The sequence below is a fragment of the Elgaria multicarinata genome, chromosome 4, assembly GCF_023053635.1.
Source record: "Elgaria multicarinata webbii isolate HBS135686 ecotype San Diego chromosome 4, rElgMul1.1.pri, whole genome shotgun sequence".
Taxonomy (NCBI): Eukaryota; Metazoa; Chordata; class Lepidosauria; order Squamata; family Anguidae; genus Elgaria; species Elgaria multicarinata.
In genome coordinates, this window is record NC_086174.1 from 21,037,220 (window position 1) to 21,054,194 (window position 16,975).

The window sequence follows — 16,975 nt, forward strand, 5'->3', positions numbered from 1 at the left end:
TCCAAGAAGTATTTTGCACATTTTGGGGGAAGGTTCTGCAAACTGCACAAATTTCTGAGCAATCTGCACAAATTACAGCTGCATTTGTGCAATTTATACATTCGGCCGTGATTTGCACAAATTGCAGAATCTTCCCCTGCATGTGCAAAATTCCTTGAAAATCTGCAAACATGCCTGATTCCCTGCAGATTAAGTTGAATGCTGCAGCAGGAAGTAAAATGAAGTCCTGTGGGCCAAGCCTAGGAAAACCCATCAAACTCCACCCTACAAACAGATTTCTCCTACGTCCGTAGGCTGTTTAGCGTTCATGTCCAAAAATGTGGATCAACATGAGAAATTGACCCAGTTCAGACATAATGGGAAACCATAGTTTTCTGCAAGAGCTGTGGCAAGCCTCCGGTTCATGCACTTTCCCTTCCCTCTTTCACGCCTGCAAGGAGCAGATTAGAAGGTTCTGGTTTTAAACTACCTACAGTTCCCCATGACAACCAGACTTGGAGTACTGAAGTTTATTTAAACTATGGGCAGGTCGGTATCAAAACGTGTTTTTTGATCCTGGCTTGTTTTCAAACCATCGTTTATACAAATCCCAGTTCCATGGGTCCAGTTGTCACTAGGAAATATAGTTAGTTTAAAATCAAAAGAAGAAGCTTCTGATCTCACAAATGTCAAAGCGGATGAAAGAAAATTTTGGAAACCTGAAACTCACCGCAGAGCAGGGAGCCATGTTTTCCTGTTAGGTCTGAACTAGACCATTGGAACGTCTTGCCAATTATTTTATAAAAGCCAATGGTCATTGCTGAGCATTGGTTTACGCATTCCTTTCTCTTTATTATGTTTATATCCTGCTGTTCTCCTGTGATGAAATTCAGTCAATCATAACCTAAATTGAACAGCAAAATAAATCTGAGGGACCCAACTAAATCTTCACTAATATGTCCAAAACATGTTAAGGCTATGTTTCAATTTTGATCATCACCTATTCAGTGAATTAGCTCATTATTGACAATTTGTGATCAGATCTTATCTGAACCCATTTTATATATAATGGGTGCAGATAATATTTTATCAGTCACCATCTGATTAGTATCATTTGACAAAAAAATAACGTCTATTTAAATATTAGTAGACATCCATCCATTTTAATCTGGCACTACCCACAAAATGGCACTAGATAGGTACTTGCTACGTGTGTGAATGACTTATCTCAGAGAAAACATGATAGAGAAAACTTTCATATTACCTTAAATAAAGGTGATGGCTGGAGGGGCCACCTCAGTTGTGGCACCCATTTATAGAACTTTCTCTCCTGGAGCGTAGATGATGATGATGATGATTTACTAGTGTAGTGCCCATGTCACCAAGGGCACTAGTAGACCTGCTCCTTTCCCGATTTTTTGCCCTTCAATCCCCTCAGCATGATGGAGGAGATAATGAATAATGCTCATGAATAATGCAAATATGGCTCATGCATAGTGAATCCCCTGTCTGAAATTTGCATGCGGTGTGCCCCGTCCCCCTCCTTCGCACGCCCTGATTGGCCATCTCTGCCCCCTTCCCCCTCCCAGCCAGGAGTGACAGCCTAACTGTACACCTGCGCCTTGGGCCCGCCTTCATGCCACACTGATTGGCTGAGCAGGGCTATTTGTCATCCCACTGGCAGAAGGTCTGCCCTGTTTGGCACAAAGGACATTAATTACTATGAAAGCTCGAGCCTTGAACTTTTTAGACGTTTCAAAGTTTTCTGCACTTCTACACTGCTCAAGCTTCAATTTAAAACAAAAATTAGTAATATCAGTCTCGTAGATCTCAAGTAATAAGCCTGACATTACCATATTCTTATATAGGGTTTTGCTGTTTTATTGATTCAAAGCTGCAGTGGCTGCAAACTGGAGGGCACTTACGTTACTTTAGCTCATTTTAAATGTTAAAAAATGCATATATCACTTTGTATAAACCGCTTTTCAGAAAGGCTTCAAAGCGGTGTACAATAACAAATGAAAATGTATCCATTTCCTATTCTGAAGTACTTCCCATAAGTGTGCTTAAGTTTTATTGAAATCAGTGGGATTTCAGCATGCTTAATTTTTTCTATGTGCACCCAGTGATGAAAACTTTGCGCTAGGCTAAGCAAAACCTATCGTATTTAACGCCTCCTTTCTATAATGCTTTTTTTTCCTCCTAGTTTATCATGATATTGCAACCAATTTTAAGAAAACAACTATCCGGATGAAGAAGCAAAACAGGGGTAGGTAAAAATATAACTGATGTAGAATTTAGTAGTATTTTCTTCCAAATGAACGTGGCCAGTGTTTTCTTCTTAACATCAACTTTCACGTAACGTGAAACAGAGTCTGCTAATATTCAAATTAATTTATCTGGATTGAAATTCAGCATGCACAGCAAAGCAGATTTAACTCCCCATTAAGTTCAATGGGCAGAAGTCCCCAGTGAATGCACGAAACTTTGATTAGACTGTTGCAGTCACAAATTGACAAATGGATAAATTCCCATTTATGAAAATAAAAAGAGCCCTGCTGGATCAGACCAAGGGCCCATCTAGTTCAGCACTCTGTTCACACAGTAGCCAACCAGCTGCCTGCAGGAAGCCCACAAGCAGGACATGAGTGCAACAGCCCCCTCCTGCCCATGTTCCCCAACAACTGGTGTGCATAGGCATATTGCCTGTGATACTGGAGGTAGCACTTAGCCATCAGGACTAGTAGCCATTGATAGCCTTCTCCAGGAATTTATTAAACCCCGTTTTAAAGCCATCCAGATTGATGGTTATCACTATGGGCTCATCTACACCAAGCAGGATATTCCAGTATGAAAGCGGTATAAAAAAGGCAGGAGCCACGCTACTGTTTTATAGTGGTACTGAAATGCACTAACAACTGTTGGGGCCCATGACGCATCTACACCAAACAGGATATAGCGCAATGAATACTGTATGAAAGCAGTATGTGGTATGTGTCAATGAGCCCCAACAGTTGTTAGTGCACTCCAATACCACTATAAAGCAGTAGTGTGGCTCCTGCCTTTTATATACCACTTTCATAGTGAAATATCCTGCTTGGTGTAGATGAGCCCTATATCTTCTGGAAGTGAATTCCACAGTTTAACTCCGTGCTGTGTGAAGAAGTGCTTCCTTTTATCTGTCCTTAATCTCCCACCAATCAGCTTCATGGGATGATCCCAGTTTCTAGCATTATGAGAAGAAGAAAAATGTCTCCCTGTCCACTTTCTCCATGCCATGCATAATTTTGTACACCTCTATCATGCCTCCCCTTACTCACCTTTTCTCCAAGTTAAACAATCCCAGCTGCTGTAGCCTTTCCTCGTTTTCTGCACCTTTCCCAATCCTTTTCCAACTTCATGGGATGATCCCAGTTTCTAGCATTACGAGAGGGAGAAAAATGTCTTCCAATCCACTTTTTCCAGGCCATGGATTATTTTGTACACCTATACGATGTCTCCTCTTGCGGCCATCTTTTCTGAGCTAAACAGTCCCACATATATTGTTACGTTTCCTCAAAGGGAGTGGCTCCAGCCCTTTTCTGCACTTTTTCAAACTCTACAGATGTAGTGACGAGACCAGTACACAGTATTCCAAGTGTATTCGGACCATAGATTTTTATAAGAGGAGCATGAATGGGGCACTGATGGAAGTGGTGGTGTTCATCATTACTGGTAGTAATAGGCATTGTTCCGTAGGCTGAGCACTCCGTGGAGTGAAGTCCACATAATCCAGTGATGACCCTTAAGCTTTTTTTATAATACTGGTGACGGGTCATGCACCAGTTAAGTGGTGAGTTAATACTGGTGAAGGATCACTCAGAAAAAAGGAAAGATGGGGGAGTACCAAATGCAAGAATGTGAAGAGTAAACTTGAGCAATGTTCTGAGGACAGTCTCTTGGCCCAATTCATCTCTGTTGGTGCTTCTTTGGGGACAACTGATTTAGCTCTTTCAGAAAATGACCCAAAATATCTTTCACACCCTCTCAAAAAGAGGAGGGTCACACAGGTGCATAGCCACGCAAGACCATAGCAGTATACCATTGATTGTGAACGTAATGGCCGGTAACACACGCTCTGTCCTAACTTAATGAAACAGTATGCAAGATCTGGCAAAGGGGAGGAGGGAATCGCTTTAATGCAGCAATAATACTTTGATCAGGCTGCAGGCAAACTTTGAGTAGCTAAAAGCATCCCTGTTTTCAGGGCTGTTTTTACATCACGATTTTGTGGGAGATCAAAGAAAAATGCGGGAAGTGGCAATTGGTGAAGAATTCATTTTCCTGGGACTGTTTCCTTTCTTTTGCCTTTAAAAACAAAAGGGTTCAAGATTCTATCCTTAGACTGCAACGATACATTTGAAAGCATGTGAACACTGCCTGCTGAAATCTCAGAATCGAGAGGGATGGTGAACCAGATTTTCAGTGATTGGGGTGGGTGGATTCCAACGCCCATGCTCTTTCCCATGACTAGCAAAATAATAAATTATGCAGAATAAGAGAACATGCAAATTATTCAATTTGCATAATTTATACAGGCTGCTAAATTCAGGTTTCCTTGGCACAAAAATTCAATTGCCTGGGTGAGGGTTTCTCATTTCTTAAACGCAGAGTCCTATTTCCAAAGTTAAATGCAAAAGGAGCTAGCAAAATTGAGCCTTGCTTGGATGGATTGGGTTGCAAGAGAGACTGCAAGTCTCCTTTCTTCCCAGATTATTGTATTGATTTTTGCTGCGGAATTACCATCTATTACCCTTTAAATGGAAATATTTTACTAGGGCTTTTACTTAGAACGAAATCGTCCTCTTAAGTTGCCCAACGTACGCTTGCTTCATGTGGCTCAGGCCTATAAATCTTCTAAAAACCCAAGTGTGATCTAATGCATTTTTATTAAAAAGCCATTAAGACGGCTCTTCAAGATTATTCCCATCTGCAGCGCAAGCTTGGCGCTCAGCAAATGGAGGAAAGGAAAACTATTAGCAGGCCACAAGATTTGCTGTACTAATATTTCCCCTTCCCCCCACTCCCCATCCATAATTGAAAAACAAGCGATAGCCATCTCAAGCCATTTGTTCTGCCATTTTGAGAAAGTATCGATTTCATGCTTGGAGACAGAATCAGGTTTTCGACATAATTATGTTTGACTGATCTCTGAAAAGGCCGTTTATCAAGAGTTTCATTTGGTAGCAGCCCCCAATACGCAATGTTGGAAGTGCCAGCTTTTCCGCCTCCTCCAACTCTAAATTGGTCTAGGTTATTTCTAGCAAATGAATATCATAGAATCATAGAATAGCAGAGTTGGAAGGGGCCTGCAAGGCCATCGAGTCCAACCCCCTGCTCAGTGCAGGAATCCACGTTAAAGCATCCCTGACAGATGGCTGTCCAGCTGCCTCTTGAAGGCCTCTAGTGTGGGAGAGCCCACAACCTCCCTATGTCATTGGTTCCATTGCCGCACTGCTCTATCAGTTAGGAAGTTTTTCCTGATGTCCAGCCAAAATTTGGCTTCCCATAACTTGAGCCCATTATTCCGTGTCCTGCACTCTGGGAGGATCGAGAAGAGATCCTGGCCCTCCTCTGCGTGACAGCCTTTCAAGTATTTGAAAAGTGCTATCATGTCTCCCTTCAGTCTCTTCTTCTCAAGGCTAAACAAGCCCAGTTCTTTCAGTCTCTCCTCATAGGGCTTTGTTTCCTGATTGTTCAGTTTGCATTGGGAAACAATCATCCGCTAGCCTGGATTTCTTTGAGATGTGAACTCAGTAAAAACATTGCTCCTGCCCAGAGACGGAAGTGTGGTTGGAGCTTGGAGAACGATCTTTCTTCCATGCCACCAAAGAGAGATGTGTCCAGATAATTGTGGCTCCAGTGCATGTGAACCATTTTGTGCAAATAGAGGCTTCTCTTGCTTTTTGCCTCTACATCAGCATAGAGCATACTTCTCTCTCTCTCTCTCTCTCTCTCTCTCTCTCTCCCTCCCTCTGTCTCTCTCTCTCTCTCTCTCTCTCTCTCTCACACACACACACACACACACTCCAAAAGCTGTGTCCGTGCTTTTCTCTGAGGGTTGTGTGACACAATTTACATCTGGATGAGGTTCCACTCCCCCTGAAGGAGCAGGTTCATAGCTTGGAGGTTCTTCTAGAACCATCTTTGTCACTTCAGGCCCTGATGGCCTCAGTGGCACAGAGTGCCTTCTACCAGCTTCGGTTGGTGGCCCAGCTACGCCCCTATCTGGACAGGGATAACCTAGCTTCAGTTGCCTATGCTCTGGTAACCTCCAGATTAGATTACTGCAATGCGCTATACGTGGGGCTGCCTTTGAAGATGGTTTAGAAGCTGCAGCTTGTGCAAAATGCAGCGGCCAAATTGATAACTGGAACCAGAAGGTTCGAGCATATAAGACTGACTTTGGTCCACTTGCATTGGCTGCCTGTATGTTTCCGAGCCCAATTCAAGGTGCTGGTTATAACCTATAAAGCCTTACACAGCTTCAGACCACAATACCTGACGGAATGCCTCTCCTGACATGAACCTACCCGTACACTATGCTCAACATCTAAGGTCCTCCTCTGGGTGCCTACCCCGAGGGAAGCTCAGAGAATGGCAACCAGGGAGAAGGCCTTCTTAGTGGTGGCCCCTCAATTATGGAATGATCTCCCTGACGAGGCTCTCCTGGCACCAACATTGTTATCTTTTCAGCGCCAGGTCAAGACTTTTCTCTTCTCCCAGGCATTTAACAGCATATGTGGAGTTTTTTAACTGACCCCAGATAAATGGATATTGTCTGTTTTTGTTTGTATTTTATGCTGTTCATGGTTTTAAATTTTGTATATTTCTTTTTAATGTTCACTGTTTTTAACTTTTGTAAACCGCCCAGAGAGCTTCGGCTATGGGGCGGTATATAAATGTAAATAATAATAATAATAATAATAATAATAATAATAATAATAATAATAATAATAAAAATCTGCTGTGTTGTGAAAGTGGGTCCGTGCAGCATTTGTCAAGTTCAAGAGGCATGAAAGTGGCCTTTTGATTGCTTCAGCAGCTGCTTAGTTTAGCTTGTGCTCCAGCCCGCTTTTACCACCTCACTCCTGATGCTGTTGCGTGTCATAGTAAAGATAAGCTGAGTTGATCATTTGTCAAAGGTTTTTGTCACTCCAACTTAGCCTCAGTTACAGCATTCTTAAAAAGTACTAATTGAAGCATTCATGAAGTTGAGAAAACCACGGATGGGTAGCTGGCAACAAAATGTAGCAGTCTGAAGACGCTTACAATGGAAACTCTATTCCATTCCTCCTCCCAACCCAGTTTTCTGTTGTCCATCACCACCAAACAATGGGTCAAACATTCTCTGCCTACTGAACATACTCAGTTTTCATAAGACTAGGGGTTTTTTGGGGGGGGGGGAGTTAGAGTAGGGTGTGGGATGTCCTCTTAGGTATTTTATACTTCTGCAAATGTTGAGGTTCCCCACACATGCTGTTGTCTCCTTCTTGTGCATGGATGGTGCCATATTAGCTATACAAGGACCAGCCCTTAATTAATAGAGATCACCAGGATTCTTTAATGGATGTGTTTCATTTTTGTTTTCCATTCATTCGTTCATTCATTACATTTCTATACTTCCCAATAGCCAAAGCCCTCTGCGCAGTTCACAGCACGATAAAATAGAACATAAAAACCATTTAAAATTCAAAAATTTAAAACAGTTTAAAAACAAGTTAAAAGCGATTGACAATAAAGCTACCAGATCTTGATGAGGAAAACTACAAACACCCCATCATAGGTTGTCAAATGCTTGGGAGTAAAGTCTTGACTTGCCGTCAGAAAGATTGTTGCTGCCAAGCACACCACAGTGGGGAGGGGGGAATTCCACAATGAGGAGCTACCACCGAGAAGGCCCTTTCTCCTTGTTGCCTTCCTCCAAAACTAACTCGGAGGAGGCAGTCAGAGAAAGGCCTCAGATGTAGATTGCAGTGTATGGGTAGGTACTGCAGTCCCAAGCTGTGTAAGACTTCGTAGATGAAGTCCAGCACCTTGAACTGAGCTCAGAAACGTACAGGCTCTTCCTTTGATAATCTCAGGGCATCTCATATTGAAGTCTTTGCAGCTCCCCTTCAGGACCGCTCCAGCCCACACCGATTTCGCTTCAACAACACTACAGCATCAGATGTAGCTGGATCATTCTCCCCCATATGACTGTGGGATTTCCATTCCTCTGCCTTGAGAAGCAATCTTCATGCTATCAGTATTATGGTGCCTAGCCCACACATCACACCACATACGCGATGAACAGTGGTAGCAGTGCACAAAACAGCGCATGACTTGGCTCAAAACTGGCCGGCAGGCTTGAAGCTTCTGTCATTGCAAAAGATGGAAATGAGTAGCCAAAGAACCCAGTTTTGATGACAATCCCTGCAGCCTGCCCCTTTATGGGTACCACTTGGACCAGTTTTGCAGAATGCAAGAGCTTTGGGCAAGTGGCATGTCTAAACGGCAAAATAAAGCACCGCTGGGGTTTGCTTAGCCACAGAGCAGCGACCAGCCGTTTCAAGATGAGGCAGCCTCATTCGCGTAACAAGCCCATGTTTCCACACACACACATACACAACTCCAGAAATTTGTGCCATTCAGACCCTGTTACTTTTGCAGAGATTTCATAGCAAGCGTTCCTTTTAGCTTTCTGGAAGCACTGACCTCTTCCAAGAGTCTCAAGCGCTGCTCTTGTTCTATTCAGGCTCTTACAAAGAACAGCTTAATGGTGCGGAGGACGGGGAGTGGGAGTTTCTACCAAAGCTCAATTATTCCAAAAGGGTAAATCTCATTTTAGATCATTTGCGGCGGAAGGCTTTGAGGTCAGAGATCTGTAAAACCTCACTGTGAATTTCAAGTTCCACCGTTGCTATAAATGATGCAGAGAGGAGAGAGCTGATTCCATGCATTTCATCTCCATCCTTGGCAATATCTGGGTGGGATTTCCCATCCCCCACCCCACCAAATTTGGGATGTTTCAACACAGACTCTTACATCCCTTTGAATAACAGTCTAAGCCGAAGGCCCCAAGTTGCACCGTTGGCTTCTGGAAGGCAAGACATAAGTTCAAGAGGCATGAATGCAAACTGGATCAGGCATTAAGGGAGAGGACATGTGTTCTCTGTTCTTTTCTTTTTTCCCCTTAAATCAGATCTGATCAAAGTTACAGCCTGGGGGCTGCATGTGTCTCTGATTTCTGTTAGATCCTCTATTCGTAGGAAGGGGCCGTTCTCGGGAGCTTTGCAAACTATCTGTGGATTGGTTTGGCATGACCTCAGGGTGCAAATTAAGGGTGCCACCGCTAGTGCAACAGATAAAGAATCTGATCTCCAGACGGGAGGCAGGCTCTACCCTAGGGCCAACTCACCCCTTTGATCACCCCTCTCCACTAGGTAATCCCACCCTTCACATCTGTTGCCCTCTTTAAACTGCACCCCTTTTTTAACATACTTTCCCCCCCCCCCCAAGGTAGTAGCAACTGGAAACAAGTGAAAACGCTCATGGATAGGGGCTGCGGGAGCTGGAGGCCAACCACATTTGTAGGGCCACAGTTTTCCCCACCCCTGGTGTAGATCATTCTTGCAGATGGGACTTAGTCAAAGGAACTGGTGGATAAGGAGGAGGAGGAAGGACTTGGCCAGAGTTTGCAGCTGGACATGTAAATAGGAGGTTGAGTAGGTAGAGTTGGGAATGGAGTCATGAGCACTGTAGAAGCAGGGTAGGGAGCACCAGCTGTCTCTGTGCAGGTGCACATTTAAATCATTACCCTGGTAGCCAAATGTTAATTAAAATATTTCTCCACAGTAAATTAGTTCAGAAAGTTTCTGATTAAAAAAAATGCTTTATCGGCAACTAGATATCCTAGGAAAATGCCTTATGCAAGACTTCTTGTCCACTTGGCCTATGGGTAGGCAACCTGGTACACTCCAGATGTTTTGAACTACAGCTCCCATAATCCCTGACCATTGGCCATGTTGGCTGGGGCTAATGGGAGTTGTGGTCCCCAAAAATCTGGAGAGCACCAGGTGACCTGCCCCCTGGTCTAGCTCAAATATTGTGGCTCTGACTGGCAGCATCCCTCCAGGATCTTGGGCCGAGATGCCTTCCCTCTCCCTTGCTTACAGAACCTTTGAAGTGGAGGTGCCAGGAATTGAACCCAGGACATGCAAAGCATGGCCTCTACCACTCTGTTACGAGCCCTTCCCAAACTGGTTTTACAGAAGGCCACTTTGAAGAAGACATGGAGGGTGGTGAGCCAGGGCTTTCTCCCCCAAAGTGGACCACCAAGAATTCCCATTGCCAGTACCCATCTTTCCCACACACATTTCTCTTGCTTCTTCAGCCAGCTGATACTTCCCATGGGGACTGATCTTGATCCAGGGCCTTCAGTTACTGGTCATTATTCTAGAGAAGTCTTATTAGAACAGTTGTAACAGCAAAGAACCGCCCTGGCTTCAAGACAGCTGAACAAACATAACAATGGCTGCTTCAGTATTATTTGGTTCTCAAGGGACCCACCCTCGACAGATTGGACACCCCTCATGTAAGATATTCATCAAATTTTGGAGACTTTAGCGAATTTTGGAGACTTTGCCTATTCCGTGCTCAGGTATAGGCACAAACACATAGTCCAAAACTGCATACTCTGAATTTTGTAGTATATTATTTCATGCTAATAGCAATTGCTTACAATAATGAGTTTACTGCACTCTTTTTTTAAAAACTCTAATCAACTACTTTTCCCAGGATATGGTCTTCACTGTCACCGAGCTATCATTACCATCTGCAAACTGATTGGGATTAAAGACATGTACGCCAAGCGTTATGGATCCAGGAATTTACTGAATCTCACTAAAGCACTCTTCAAGGGATTATCAAAGCAGGTAAAACTGTGTGATTTAAGACTTGTTCATTAGTATATAAGATTTGGTTTTATCCTGTGGCCCATTTTTATTTATTTAAGTATATAAAATACATTGACATGTAAATACAGTTCTGGAACTCTTGAGTATATTGTGACATATATTTAGGCAAGAAGACCCCCATTGGAGATGCAACTTTCTTCAAGTAGACCAGGGTCTCCAGAATTTTTTGGACCTGTGGGCACATTTGGAAATTTGAGAAACTGCCGTGGGCACCATAACAAAATGGCTCCCATGAAGGTTGTGGCTAGTCACATAATAGCTGCTGTGGGGGCTCAGCTAGTAAAAAACACACCAAGTAATTCACTCAAGAAACTTGAGTACAAGCAAAGGAAGGGTGTGAATTTCCAAGCCAGTCCACATGCTAGCCAGCTGCAGGCCTTTTCCTCCATGGTTTAGCAATATTAAGAGAGAAAGATACTTACCACAGTATTTTCAAGACCTGAATTTCCTTGCTTTCAGAAAGGCCTTTACTGCCCTCCATTTCCAAACAATGCCTAATTTATTTATTTATTTATTGCATTTCTATACTGCCCAGTAGCCGGAGCTCTCTGGGCGGTTCACAAAAATTAAAACCATTCAAAGTATAAAACAACAGTATAAAACCATAATATAAAATACAATATAAAAGCCCAACCAGATAAAAACAGCAGCAATGCAAAATTACAAATTTAAAACACCAAGTTAAAATTTGTTTATAGACTGTTAAAATACTGGGAGAATCAAAAGGTCTTCACCTGGCGTCTAAAGGCATATAATGTAGGTGCCAAGCGAACCTCCCAGCTTATCTGGAGGGGAAGTATAAAGGGATTCCCTGTGCCCAGCAGACAACAGAACCAATTACCTAGGGAGTAGCAAGGGGGTTGGACTCGATGGCCTTATAGGCCCCTTCCAGCTCTACTATTCTATGTTTTACCCCACAGAAGCACAACAAAGTATCCATTTAAGATTGCAATCCTGTGCATGCTTACATGAAACTCAGTGGGAATTACTTGTGAGTAGGCCTACCTAGGAATGTTCTGCTCATCCTGTCAACATACACAAACCTTACCACAGCCCTAAAAGGAAAGAAAACGTTTTCCATCCTGCAACCCCAGATGCAACCATTCCATTCCCCACCTGCCCCCCCCCACCTGCCTCCTCCTCTGCCATCAGAGCCCCTGCCTGGGAAGATGCTCTGGGTGGGTGTGAAGTATAAGAAAAGTGGCTGGGAAGGGAGGGGGAAAAAGAGCAAGGCTGTAGACTAGAATGAGGAAGAAATACGGAGAGAAAGGAGAGAAGGAGAAAAAGAGCAAGGCAAGGGACTGAGAGAGAAGGGGAAGTAGTGAGAGAAAGAGCAAAGGCTAAGGAGTAGGAGTGGGGAGAAACAGTGAGGTAAAGCGGTGCAGGGAGAAATAGTGGGGCTCGAGGCTGGGAGGGAAAAGGAAAGAGCAAGGTAGAGGGGAGAGAAGGAGCAAGGCGAGGGTGTAGGGGGGGCAGGGAGAAACAGCAAGGTAAAGATGTAGGCAGGATCTACACTACTGCTTTATAGTGGTACTGAAGTGCACTGACAACTGTTGGGGCCCATGACACATCTACAGCAAGCAGGATATTGCACTATGAAAGCGGTATGTAATAGGCAGGAGCCACACCAAGCAGGATATAGCACTATGAAAGCGGCATACGGTATGTGTCAATGGGCCCTGACAGTTGTCAGTGCACTTCAATGCCACTATAAAGCAGTAGTGTGGCTCCTGCCTTTTATATACCACTTTCATAGTGGAATATCCTGCTTGGTGTAGATCTATCTTTAGAGGAGAAATAGCCAGGCTGGGAGTGAAGAGAAATCATGAGATAAAGGGGTGAGTGGGGGAGAGAGAGAGAGAGAGAGAGAGAGAGAGAGAGAGAGAGAGAGAAGGCTAGGGATGGAGAAGGGAGTGAAATAGTGAGGAACGGGTTTGTGGAAGAGGAATTACAAGGTTAGAGTCTGGGAGTGTGGGGAGAGAGCGAGAGCTCAAAGGGAAAAGGTCTGTATGGATGGAAGAAGGTTGGGTGGGGCCAGGAAGCAACTCTTTCCTTCTCTACCTGCCCACAGAACAGCTGTTCAGCAGCAGGTTCAGGAACAAGAAGGAGAACTTGGCATCCTAACATTTTTTCAAGTTTTTTTTTATTATTATTAAATATAAATTTTTGAAGAGGGGAGAAGTTCTGTCAGGCGCCACATTGGAGACCCATGAAACAGATTGTGGATAAAAGCATTGCAGCACTGCATTTTTCCACCACCCCCAAAAAATGCCCTGGCTGGAAATGGGACAGGCGTATGACCAGCACAGTGCCCATCTACGATGAAGCCATAAGTGGCCGCAAGTAAGATAGCTACAGGAGTCTTGTGGGGAGAAGAGAAGACCAGTAGGCTGGGTAGGGTGCGGCCAGTTTGATCGGCAGTCCCAGAGTTGCTTGACTGACACTTCTGGGTGGCTATTGAATGCAGCCATGGAGCTGACAACCTAACCCAGACTGGATCCAGAGGAAGACTCCTCCCTATCTGCATCATGGTCTTTCCCCCTAAATGGCAGCTTTTGAATGGGAACAGGGAGTGACTCTCACACTAGCCTCTTCTTAACTCTATGGCAGAGGCAGCTTTCATGTGATAACTGTGAGGGAAAGGCAGAGAGTATTACTGTGACAGCGACGTCTCCTCACCCATGGAGAATACCCTTAGAGGCACAAGTGGACATCTGGGAGTTCTTTACACAGGGGCTCAAGGCTCCTGATGCCAAGCCTGTAGCAATTTTTAACTAAGGGGGTTTGAGGGGGGACATAGGAAGGCAGGTCAGCCACTGGGCTGGATCCAGTGAAATTAATGTGACTTCAGTTCATAGAAACATAAGATAGTAGAGTTGACAGGGGCCTATAAGGCCATCGAGTCCAACCCCCCTGCTCAATGCAGGAATCCTGATGACTGATTAAAGTCCCATTGATTTCAGTGGCTCTACTCTTAAGTATGATTTCCTCTGGATCCAACCCTATTTGTCCATTTAGCCCAGGGGTGGGCAACTTCAGGAGGTGGTGTCAAGGGCCCTTTTTCTTCTGCAGGCCACAGTGGAGTGCCACAGAATCCATGGGAGTAAAGGGAAATCAGCAGTTGTTTGCCAAAATTTAGAGGCGAACCACAATAGACACAGGAAGGCAGATTCCGGCTGGACATCAGGAAAAGCTTCCTGACTGTTAGAGCAGTACGACAATGGAACCAATTACCTAGGGAGGTTGTGGCCTCTCCCACACTGGAGGCATTTAAGAGGCAGCTGGACAACCATCTGTCAGGGATGCTTTAGGGTGTATTCCTGCATTGAGCAGGGGGTTGGAGTCGATGGCCTTATAGGCCCCTTCCAACTCTAGTATTCTATGATTCTATGAGACCATAGTGGTTTTCAGGCTAAATTTGACCCTTTTAGCACTCCGTAGGCACTACAGTCTATTGTAAATATAACTAGAACCATGAACCTTCTGCATGCAAAAGCATGTGCTCTACCACTGAGCTATGGACCCTTCCTTCCTTCCTTCTTTCTAATCCAAGGGCATTTAAAGAAGACATCAAGTAAATCAAGTTTAAATTTGCTTTCCTCACCATGGCTTTGCATAGTCGCCATAGTGAATGGATTGTTTGCTTTCATCATTAGTATTTTTAACATGCTGAGAAACAGCTAATCTTCATCTGACCTTCTATCCAATTTGTATTCAAAGGAGTCTTCTAATGGTGGGAAAGGGTGCCATATGGTTTCTGCACCAATCTGTGGCAAGTCTAGTTACCATTGAAAGGGCATTTTGATGTTTTGAATCATCACCCTGTAGGTTTGAAGAGAGTTTCTTTATACCCAGATGAGAGCTAGGCATTTCAATGGGTCTTTGGGAATTACTCATTTGTTAGCTTGACTGCTGTTGCATTGCTATGGAAAGCTATCCAAACAGGTGGAAGACAAAGGAGAATGCATTCAGATCTATTTTTAAAAATATGGCCATTAAAAGCAATAGGACATGAGCAAGGTTGTGTGCCCCGAGGTTTGCACAAGAATAGGAAAGAACACAGAAGGGGGGGTAGAGGATACGGAACACAGCTTCATGGGATCTCGGCTTTCATTGTTAAAACATTTCTAACACTTCTGGTGGCAAAACAAATAAAAGGTTTAGACTTCATTAGAAGTCATCTAGCCTTTTTTAAAAAAATCGACATTATGTCAGGGGTGGTGAGCGTGTGGCCCTCCAGATGATGTTGGATTGCAGTTCCCATGAACTCCAGCCACCATAGCCAATGGGGAGAGAAGATGGGGGTTGAAGTCCAATCCAATCTTTCTCTATCCCTGCAGTATACAGATCCTTACAGATAAAGAAACTGTGGAAGAAGAGGTAGTGAGAAAGCCATTTCTGTGGAATCACAGAAAATAAAAATGGTTTCCTATAGCTGGTTATCTTTCCCAGAAATTGATGGCTCCCATCTCATTATTTTGGGCTGTACTAACATCCCCACCACCACCCCGCAAGTCACGAGACTTGAAAAACCAAAATGCAATTATTTTGTTTCTTGACTTGCTCTCTGGGTTTGTAGCACCTGCCCATTTTTAAGTTTACCCTTGCATCCGTGATGGCTAGCAACATGTATTATATCTGTCTGTTGTTGTAATGCATTTTGTCTTGGACACCACCTTACAAGTGGCCTAAACATATTTAAAATAAAGAAACACATTTTGAAATCTGGGATTATCAGAGTTTTTGCTGGTGCCTGCTTTGTGAGCCATATGCAGCTCATATTGGATCCTAAAACTTTGCTTCGGGTGCAATCCTATGCATTTAGGACCTTTTCTGTCTAAGCCACTCCCTGCATGCCCCAGCCCACCATGCTGGCTGGGGCATGCTGGGAGTTATAGGGCTTTTTTCTGTCTAAACATGCACCCTTCATTTGTATAAAAAAGATGGCAAGTCTCTCTTGCCACTTGTACTAAAGCCTAGAGTTGAGTGTGCAAGATTGAAATTCAAAAAAAACCTGTGTTTCCTATGGCTTAGAACACTCTCCTTTTACTTTCCCAAACAGGAAACTCACCAAGACCTAGCAAATAAGAAAGGGCTCTACGTTGTAGAATTTCGCGAGGAATGTGGCCTCCTGCCCATCATAGCTGCAAAACCCCAGGGGGAGCTCAGAGAAGACCCTGAGCCAGCGGATGAAGTTCCTGATGTCCCACTGGAGTGGAATGAAGTGAAGGCAGCACAAGGAATGAAGAAGAGTGACTGGACAAATGTCAAAAGAACAATTTGGTAGTCCGGCTCAATATTAAGATGTACAGTACTAAGGGAGATCCAGCATAATCACATGATACCGAAATATTTGGGAAGATAAGTGAAGGTGGTGAAGATCCAACTGGGTTCTCATGATGATTGCAGCCATTGTAACTTTAGGGGCTCAAAACAACTTGGCCATCTGTCTTCAGCTGACAATTCTGTTTTGAATGCAAGTGTCTGATGTTGCGGCAGGCTGTGAAGTGGAAATTGATCTGTTTCGTAATTCCATCCCCTCTGTTGCTGTTGGGGAAAAGGAGTCCGTAATCAGCATTTTTCCCTCCACGAATAACTTTGGGAACCTTTCAGTCAACATGACAGAAATAAAGTTATAACCAAATGTTATCTTGCCTAACTTCCGTTTGTTTTGGTTCATGTTTGGAACTGCTTCTTATCACCTCTAAGAAAGGGGTCTCTTGGCAAACTGACTTTAATTGGCACTTGGCCAGGCTTGTGCCAGAAGGTACATTTACATGGTTGATATGCAAAGGAGAAAATAATGTACAAATGTAGCAGGTGGAGAGTTGGAAGGAATCTCAGCAAAACCAAAACCTTTTGGGGAAGCACCTGTATAGGAGGGCCATGGCTCAGTAGTGGAGAAACAGGCTTTGTATGCTGACGGTCTCAGGTTCAGTTTCTGGCATCTACAGTTTAAAAGAATCACAGGTAGCTGGGCTCAGAAAGACCCTGAAGAA

The 16,975-nt window shown here is 43.9% G+C and overlaps 1 protein-coding gene across 2 annotated transcripts in view; it reads left to right on the forward strand.

Moving 5' to 3' along the window:
- Positions 1 to 16,625, forward strand: part of MRPS5 (mitochondrial ribosomal protein S5) — a 65,924-nt gene extending 49,299 nt beyond the window's left edge. Inside the window, exons 9-11 of one of the 2 annotated variants that reach the window (XM_063123915.1) lie at positions 2,186 to 2,248; positions 10,798 to 10,966; positions 13,000 to 13,015. In XM_063123915.1, the coding sequence (XP_062979985.1) occupies positions 2,186 to 2,248; positions 10,798 to 10,966; position 13,000 (233 nt within the window). In that variant the 3' untranslated portion in view covers positions 13,001 to 13,015. Of the gene's footprint in view, positions 1 to 2,185; positions 2,249 to 10,797; positions 10,967 to 12,999; positions 13,016 to 16,038 lie in introns of those variants that run through there. The other variant, XM_063123913.1, reaches the window with a different exon arrangement.
- The last annotated feature ends 350 nt before the right edge of the window (positions 16,626 to 16,975 follow it).